Consider the following 9,503-nt stretch of genomic DNA (forward strand, 5'->3'; position numbering starts at 1 on the left):
TTATTCCTGACTCCTCTAACAATGCTTTTGCATGTAACAAATGTTCATTATCTGTTGACTAAAGAGAATGCACCCCACCACTTTCTGAAACCTCAGTTATAAATCCACATCATAAATAATTTCTGCTACATTCTAAACTTGTTTACTCTTATCCTTCAAATTGTCTTACAATCTTCCTCCCCAAAATAACCATTTCGAGTAATCCTCTACACCTTCAATCTTCTCTTGCTGTCCTCTAAACACAACCTTATCATATATCAATTATGTTTTCCTTCTTTCAGAATCATACTTTCTGTAGGATAACCTTTCCTTCTCCATCTGGTTGTCTTCCACTCTATTCCTAGTTCTCTAGCATTCATAATAATAGACCTTATGATCTTTAAACAGATTCTTTCATTTTCTCTTCAACTAGACCTCCTCAATTATTTCAATTCATTTACAGTGTACATATTTCTGTCAGCCCCCATAAAATCCTTTGTAGAAAAAGGGCAGGTAGGGGTGCCTGGGTGGCTCAGTCTGTTAAGCGTCCAGCTTCAGCACAGGTCATGATTTTACGGTTCATGAGTTTGAACCCTGCATTGGGCTCACTGCCATCAGCAGAAAGACCACTTTGGATCCTCTGTCCCCAACTCTCTCTCAAAAATAAGTAAACATAAAAAAAAAAGAGAGAGTGAGAGAGAAATAAAGAAAGAAAAAGAAAAAAGGCACGTAATGAATTGAAACAGAAATAGATTATTTAGATCTTCTAAATTATCCGATACTTACTTTCTCATTCATTCATTTATTCAACAAGCATGTGTCTACTAGACATATGCCCTCAATTCTGTCTATTCTATTCTGTAATTCAGAAAGCAGCTTTGAGAAAAGCATGCAGGAAAATGCCAGGATAGCACAGCCAAGTTGACTCATGCTCTTCACTCACAGAGACCAAGTAATTCGTGGGGTACAGGCTCATAAAAGGAAAAACTAAAAGTTACACTAGACATAGATGGAAACAGATTTCCCCCCTCCCCGTTGTTCCAGGGAGCTCAAAATCTACCCAGCAAAGAATTTGAAAAGGAACAAACCAGTAGGAGTAGCTAAAATGAAATAGGCAGAAAGCATTAAGACAAAAATAGATCCAGACTCTAGGTTCATTCTAGGGCTGCAAGAGAAATTTGGAGCAATTTAGTTCCTCTCCTGAGATCCCTAAGGAATCCTTTCAAATATCTAGCTAAAGTATGGTACACTTAAATCCTTTCCCCAAACCTTAGCCAATATTCATTTCTCCATTCCCTGAACTCCTACAGCATTCACTATCCATAAAACTCATTTGGGAGCTTAATCATAAACCATCTTGTTCCCAGTAATGAAAGTATTTATTAACAAATTTAGCCAGAATTTATTTACATATTAAAATCAATGAGGTCCTCTTTAAAGTAGTTACCTTGGGAGGCTACCACTTACTCATTTATTCACTCCATCCATCCAACCAGTTCATGCACTTAGCTAACATCTAGTGTTCACCTACCTCCAAGTGAAGTTATCACCACTCTTCAAAGTATTTCTGACTTCCTCACTGGGAGTGTTTTCCAAAGTAACTCAGTTAATAGGTCAACCACAAAAATCATTCCTATATCTGTGACTAACCAAATTTAAACCAAAACTATTCTTTATTCACTCTCTTTGCTATCAACATATCTTCAGCATTTCTAAAAATCAAATCTTTCAAACTAAAAAGATTTGTCACCAATAAGGCTATTCAGAATAACATTATGCCTCATACTGTTTGTAACTGTGCCCTTCTAAAGGGATTATGAAATCTGAGGATAGGGACCATGTTTAACCCACCTTTAAAAGCCCCACCCCCCCAGAGCACACAATAGGTACTTAATAATTAGATAAATTGTATAGAATGTGCTAGAGGCTCAGAAGGGAATTCAGAAAAGGTGATCCAAAAAAGTTCTGAACTCTACTACTGAAAACGACTACCAAAATACAAAAATTCTCACCTGGAGGTATACTTTTTTTTTTTTTTTTTTTTTTTTTTTCGAAGAGAGAGAATCTTAAGTAGGCTCCACGCTCAGGGCTCAATCCCATGACCCTGGGATCATGACCTAAACCAAAAATCAAGAGTTGGATGCTCAAACGACTGAGCCACCCAGGCACCCCTGGAGGTATACTGCTGATACTTGGTTTTAAAAAATCAACTTTCTGAAATCTTACACTATTACTAAATTACTTCACAACTGTCCTTCTCCCCCTAAATGAATATAAATACTATAAATTCCTTGAGGCAAGAAATTGCACCTAACACTTTTTTATTACCATACCAAAATGAATTAAATCAGATTCTTAAAACAGCTAAAAAATCTCTAGTCATTTAGATCTGAAGAAAATAGAAATTAAATCAGCCACCAACTCCAGATTTAAAATTTATTCAGATTAAACTAGCCTCAGATTAGAAGAGAAACTTTGGTCCACCCCTTCAATGTTTTTGCAGGATTGTTCTAGTCACATTCTAATCCATTCTGTCTTCTTCCCTTAAATCTAAAGGCTTCACCAATCAGATATCCGTTTTATCCCTCACTCTCTAAACACACAATTTAGTCTACAATACTCCCATGGTGTTCAGCAATTTCACACAGTCCCACTATTATCACGACAGTGAACACTACTTTCTATCAGTCATTCAACAGGTTATTTACTAAGCACTTAAACTGTTCTGAGTTTCCCCAAAAATTAAGAAAGTCTCAGCTCCAGAGTAGGGTACAGTCTAGCCACCCTCTGCAAAACAAAGAGAGAATAATTCCCATAAGCAAACACAAGATTTAGCAGTATATAATCTACATGTGAATGCTTTCTTACTCAAAGAAGATTCTCAAGAGGTAAGGTTACTTAAACAAGACTTCCGAAAAGGGGAGCAAGTTCTTTCTATTCTTTCCATATCCATCATACTAACTTGGTGATGTTAAGCCCCATATACAAATTTCAAAAACCCAATATTTTATTAATCTATCCTAATATATAAGCAGCATACTTTTTCCCACCATATTTCCACCATATTAGTGACTTAAATATGCATATTTCCTTGTAACTGCCACAAATCTATCTCACCACTGTAATTTTAAATCCCCTTCACATCCACTATATCCAAATGTCCTCAGAATTCTTTACCCTTTCTTCAGCCTCCCACAAAATTACCACCACCTCCATCATACCCTGACCTTCATCCTCTTCCCCCTGCGATCACACTTCCCTATCCCTCCCTCCCTCCACAAAAAAAGAAACACATTATCCACACCGATTCACTCCTTTCTAAAAACTCTTATAAGAATTGCCATAGAAGCCTGGAAAGAACAATAAGGAGTCATTTAATCCATTCCCAGAGTCCTCACTCTAAACTCTCCAGAAGACTGTCAAAGAACATTGCACAGTTGACCTGATAACTAATTCCAAGATGAATAACTATCATTGCCAAGCAACTCTTCCTCATCACTAACCAGCAACCCTTTTGCTGCAAAGATGTCTCCTACAACCTAGTTTTTCTTACAGATCCATCCACAAACTTCCCTTTACCTTCTCACCCAGTCTATTTCCAGTATAATTTTAAATGCTTTCTATTTAAGCATATTATTTAAAGATATACAGTTAATAAAAAAGCTAAAATAATAACTATCAAAGGTTTGAAAGGAGGAGAAAGGGGATAATATCAGCGACACGAATCCTTTTCATTAACAGAGGTCTTTCAACTCCTTCATAATGTCATTTTAATCAATCAAGAAATTACAGTACATGTATATTACTTGGAGACCTGAAGAAAAGCATGATACGAACTACAAAAATTAATGCTTACAAGTAGTAGCCTCTGGAAAGTGGGATTGTGATGGACAGGTGAGACAAGGGCTCACCCTTGTGAGCTTTTCATTATAAGCTCTCTCAGGACAATTTTACTTTTTAATTATGTACATGTATAATTCCATACAATTTAAAAGGGGGAAAAATAATGATGACATACTATATTTAAGTCCATTAAAGTTACAAAAATTAAAAGAAATGATAATATACAGTGCAGGTGAGGGGAAAGAAAACAGACCCTCTCATTCTGTGATGACAATAAAAATGGGTACATCCTACGATGTAATATACTGAAGCCCTTGAAAAAAGTAAATTTAAATATACTGACATAAAAAGTTTTCCAAATTTAAAAAAAGTAATCCTGGCTTATTTCCATTAAAAAAATTTTTTTAATAAAAGCCCCTCTCATCTCTAATGCTAAATTCTCATCCTCCTTAGATATATTTGCTAAACGAATAAAAGACTGAATTTTCCCATCCCTCTCCCAAACTTCTTCCCCATCAATCCCTCCACCCTCTACTTCCATAAAAAGATATTTCATACTACCCTTTCTTCAGCTGAATTAATATTACAATGTTATGTGTACAGTCTTTCTTAACAATAAAAAGTGAGTAATTTTCAGGCAAATCTTAAGAGTATGGTTCTAGCCTAGATTTCCCTCTTGGAAATCCAGTCTGGTGGGAGCTAGAGAAATCCAATAGGCCTTGGTTCATTTCCTGATATGAAAATGCTAATATTACCTCTAATTTGGCTCTAGAATCATCTAGTCTCTTCAGGTTCCCCTAAACCTCAACCCAACCAGTCCTGACCTCCTTGCAACCTAAGACCAAAACAGATATTCTAGATCCTCCATTCTGCAGGCCCATACTTTGCAGACTGATGCATTTTCTTCAATACCACAATGCCTCGGTGAGAGTATACATTCAGGAACCATGAATAGCAAAAAGTCTCCCACCAGCTCCAGAGTTATGGAACCAATCCAGTCAGACTAATTTGAGCTCCAAATGGAATCTCCAAAGAAAGCCCACTGTGCATGGACTCCCCCCACCCACCATTAATTATAATCCTGGGGTGAATAATATGGCATCAGTTCTCCTGGACCAGATAAGCTGGGCAGTGAAGAAGAAAACCGCCAAGTCCAGTAATTTCCATTCCGGCATTAGTGTTCACCCTGACTCTAGTAAATGACAGTACTTTAAATTTGCTAAAATCTAAACTCACGGCCTAGGGAATCCCTGGAGGCCAGGCGGTTTTTTTTTACTGTTTCAGAGATTCTAATATTCACTGGTGCAGGTTTAAAAGGTCTCAGATCAAACTACAGACTAAGGTCTAATTCTCAGTGACCCCCAACCACTGCGGGACCCACACTTACCAGATGTCATCTACAGAAGAGCCCAAACAGGTTCAGAACTAGGCCATCCCGGCCCATCTGGAATAACTCTTTAGTCCTTGGGCCAACATTTATTAATTCTACTACATCTGTCTATTCTATCATGCATTCTCTTCATAGTCTCTAGTATTTAGCACTTCCTCTGGCTTCGAACGCTATCCTTTCTATTCGCGGAAACTCCTTGTATCCGTTCTTTCCTTTCCTTAGAAACGCTTCAGTTCTTTCCATAACGAAATACCTAATGTATCTGCACAATGAACACCCTCCGGACTCCTGGATACTCCTCCACGGGCACCCTCTGCATTCCTCCACCTATCCGGCATCTTTCCCTCTGGCCGTTCTCCCTGAACACACTCCCACAATGTTTCCCGCAAGGATTCCCTTTTCTCCAACCCCTGCCCTTCCCTTCCCTTCCCTTCTCCCAAAGAACACTCCGGCAGCAACAGTGACTGAGGCCTGCGGTGCATAAAGCACTGCACCAGGCACGACGGACAGAGACCTGGTGTTTCTCTAGCCTTTTCACACCCACACCCAGCACCCTCCGGCCTCCCCCTGCAAACCTCCCACCTCCTTCCCTACCTCTGACACCCGCCTCAGGCCTCGGAGGCCGCCTTCTCGCCTCCGCCACCCCCGTCATTATCCTTTCTCAACCCCCCAACCCACCATCCGCGCCCTGCTTCCTCCCGTCCCCCAGCCAGCTCCTGCGCTTCGCTCGGCCTCGGCCGCTCCCCAGGCCACCCCCAGCCTCGCCACGGCTCGCTTCCCCCCCCCCACTCCGGGGTCAGGCCGTTACCGCCGCGCGCTACCCCCGCGCGCCGTCGCTTCCCCCTCCCCCACCCTCCCCAGGGCCCGGGCCTGCCAGGCCCAGCGCTTTACCGCGGGCGGGCGCCGAGTCGCGCGGTCACCGACTGCAGGCGGCGGCAGCTCCAACCCTCCTAGAGGCCTTGAGAGAAGGGGAAGGGGGGAGGGGAGAGAACTTTTGCTGTGGCAGCTTCAGCAACAGCTCCCACCCCTGCGCCTTTCTCCTCTTCCTCCCCCTCCTCCTCCTCCTCTTCCTCCTTCTCTTCCTCCTCCCAGAGCAGTCGAGACGCAGACATGCCGCGGCTAGAGCGCCGCCGCGGTCGCCGCCACTGCCGGCGCGGTGGATTGTGGGAAGCCCCGCACACGGGAAGCGCTCCGCGGCGCCCTCCCTTTCTGGCCCGGGGACCAGGTTGGGACGACCCAGCGTGGCTCCGATTCCGGCGCCTGCGTGTCACTGGCCCAGCGTGGCCGGGGAAGCTGGCCCCAATCCTCAGGTTTCCCGAGCTGGGCCCGGATGAAAGCAATTCGAGAAATGTCGGCACTGAGGAAATCTCTTTGATAGGGAGTCAGCCTTCATCCATAATCCGTGCCTAGCGCCCTGAGAGGGCTCGGGGGTCGGGTGCGTTTCAGGCCCTAGGAAAAGGAAGGGGCGGGGCCTAGGTGAAGGACCTACTGACCAAAATGCCTTGGCTTTTTCATTTCTCCTCTCTTACCTGCCCTCTCCCCCGCTGCCTCCAGTCGTTGGCCTTCACCACCCCAAATGCCACCGTTTCCGGAAACGGCGCTCCAGAGCCCTTGAAACCAGCAAACCCTGTTAGCGTCTGCAAACTGAGAAGCAGAGTGCGAGTCTAAAGAAAGATCAGGAGATCCTGGACCCTGTTGCGCAAGGTCTTACAGGTTTTCCCCTGTCACATCACCTGGGGCCCAAACCTCACTCTTTCTGGCAAAGATTTGGTAATGATCTATATAGAGCTAGAATTACAGTTGTGTCGTCCGTTGGAGGCCCTTTAAGTGACCTTAGCCAAATTGTGACCTCCTTAAACATGCTTTTATTCAACTAACATTTTTTAAGCACCGTGAGGTGCTTGTGCATACTGCAGTGGTTTACAATTACTCATCTTTGTGTCCCCACCCTAGCACAAGGTCAGCCGTGTAACGTAAAAGATGCTCAGTGAATGTTGAGTGATTATGAACAAGGGATGAAGCACCTTAATCACGATTTCTTCAGAACAGTCTGAAGATTTATTTAGCATCTCTCTGCAGTAAACATAACCTCTGAGGAGAGAGGGAAATGAAAGGCATTACAATATCTATATAACCATTTCTGGTGTTCTCCTTCCCTTGTCCACGCCCACCTTCCCACCCCTTGCCAACTGAATGTTCATTTGAATACTGCTTTTTGGCAAAGCTCCAAACTCCCGCATTATGCACTTGTGATGGCACTGAGTTAGATTAGTGTCTGCAAGGTTAATGTTCCCCCAGGCATTAACGTGATGCCTGTTTAGAAATAGCTAAGGCCCAGAGGGTCAGCTTAATTTAGACACAGGTAACTAAGAAGAGCACGGATAAACCACAGCTCCACAATCAACTCTCCATGTGCTTTCTCCATTAGAAAATATAAATTTTAATAAGATGACAATGCATATTCTGAATGCTAATTGCAATAAAACAGTAATACAAGTTAGAGCATAAGACAGTTACCTGGAGGACAGCCTTCTGGCAACTTCTAGCATCTGCAATGGCATCGAATTCAGGTGTTAAAATAAAAAACACCTCTGGCAGCAAAGAAACACTCTTGAATATCAGGTAGTAGAAAAACTAATAACTGAAAAGAATTGAAGGACTGGTGATTCCACTCAATGGGTTGAGATTGATTGATTGATTGGTGTGCCTTTCAGCATAGTTCTCTGCTCAGCACCATAACAGGAACAATAGAGAAACAACTGTCTAACAAGGGCAGACTAAAGAGCACTAAAGAGGTAATGACAGCAGGAGAGATGATGGGGAGCAAGTTTAAGGCTTTTGTAGGTTAAACTTCTAGAAATGTTTCTCAGCCCCAATTTACTTCTCCATACTCCTCTTGCTCACCTCCACAAACACCAGCCCTAGGCATTCAGCTTCCTTTCCTTTCTTTTTTTCTAATTTTTGTTTTGAAGTAATTATAGACTCACAAGAAGTTGCAAAAATAGTAGAAAGAGTCCCATTTAGCCTTCACCCACCTTCTCCCAGTGGTGACATCGTATAGAGTTCTAATAAGATATCAAAACCAGGAAATTGACAATGGTATATTACCTTTAACTACACTACAGAACTTACTTAGTTTTTACCATTTGCTTTAAATCTGCATTTGTGTGTGTGTGTGTGTGTGTGTGTGTGTGTGTAGTCTTATTCTATGTATAGATTTGTGTAACCGCCACTACAACCAAGATACAGAACTGTTCTATAACCGCAGAAGAACTCCCTTATGCTACCTTATTGTATTCATAAATTCACCTCCCCTTCTGACCCCCCTACTCCATCCCTGTCCCCTGGTAACCACTGATCTGCTTTTTATGTCTATAGTTATCTCAAGAATGTTATATAAATGGAATCCAACAGCATATAACCTTTGAGACTGAAGTTTTTACCTAAACATAATGCCCTTGAGGACCAGCCAGATTGTTGTAGGAATCAAACGTTCATTCCTTTTTGTTGCTGACTAGTACTCTGTTGTATGTATCAGGTTGTGTTCATTCATTCCCCAGATGAGGTACAGTTGGGTTGTTTCCTATTTTTTGCTATTACAAATAAATCTGTGTACAGGTTTTTTGCATGAACTTAAGTTTTCATTTTCGTCACATAAATGCCTGAGAGTATGAGTGATGGGTCATGTAGTAAATGTGTATTTAATTTTTTAAGAAACTGCCAAACTATTTTCCAGAGTAGCTATATCATTTTACATTCCTGTTACCAATGTATGAGAGATCTAGTTTCTCCTCATCTTCACCAGTACTTTGTGTTATCACTCTTTATTATTTCAGCTGTTTTAATAGGTATGTAGTTCTCTCTCCCCAAAACTGGCTCCTGAATAGGATGCAAGGTATATCTGTAACTCCTACTTTCCTTGGTGCGCTTTTAAACAAGCTCACAGGCCCCTTTCATTGAAGGATTTCATAACATATCACTGAAGAGAAACATAATTCTTATGGGTAAATTATAAGGTTTCTTGAAATATTAAGTTTATATAGCTAATGTCTCTTTTTGACACCCTTTTTGAGATAGCTCCAGGAAATATCTGTTAAGTGGGCCTAGAAATTTCTTTTAAGAGATGATCTACATTAGACTATGCTAATCAGGGAGTGCCAAGCATCAGACTTCTGCTCAGGTCATGATCTCACTGCTTGTGAGTTTGAGCCCGGCTTTGGGCTCTGTGCTGATACTTCAGATCCTGGAGCCTGCTTCAGATTCTGTGTCTCCCTCTCTGCCCCTCCCCCGC

At 41.9% G+C, this 9,503-nt stretch overlaps 2 protein-coding genes across 3 annotated transcripts in view; one reads left to right on the forward strand and one right to left on the reverse strand.

The window, feature by feature from the left end:
• ZNF148 (zinc finger protein 148) overlaps nt 1–6,633 on the reverse strand; it is a 126,548-nt gene extending 119,915 nt beyond the window's left edge. The window contains exon 1 of one of the 2 annotated variants that reach the window (XM_043594396.1): nt 6,104–6,633. The gene's annotated coding sequence lies outside the window, so the exon portion shown is untranslated. The remainder of the gene's footprint in view (nt 1–6,103) is intronic. The other variant, XM_043594398.1, reaches the window with a different exon arrangement.
• Nucleotides 4,918–6,546, forward strand: LOC122490986 (lysine-rich arabinogalactan protein 19-like). Its single transcript, XM_043593291.1, has 3 exons — nt 4,918–5,017; nt 5,699–6,223; nt 6,305–6,546. The coding sequence occupies exons 1-3, from the start codon at nt 4,918–4,920 to the stop codon at nt 6,544–6,546; spliced, it is 867 nt and encodes a 288-aa protein (XP_043449226.1).
• Nucleotides 6,634–9,503: the final 2,870 nt, after the last annotated feature.

Source organism: Prionailurus bengalensis, chromosome C2 (genome assembly GCF_016509475.1).
Source record: "Prionailurus bengalensis isolate Pbe53 chromosome C2, Fcat_Pben_1.1_paternal_pri, whole genome shotgun sequence".
NCBI lineage: Eukaryota > Metazoa > Chordata > Mammalia > Carnivora > Felidae > Prionailurus > Prionailurus bengalensis.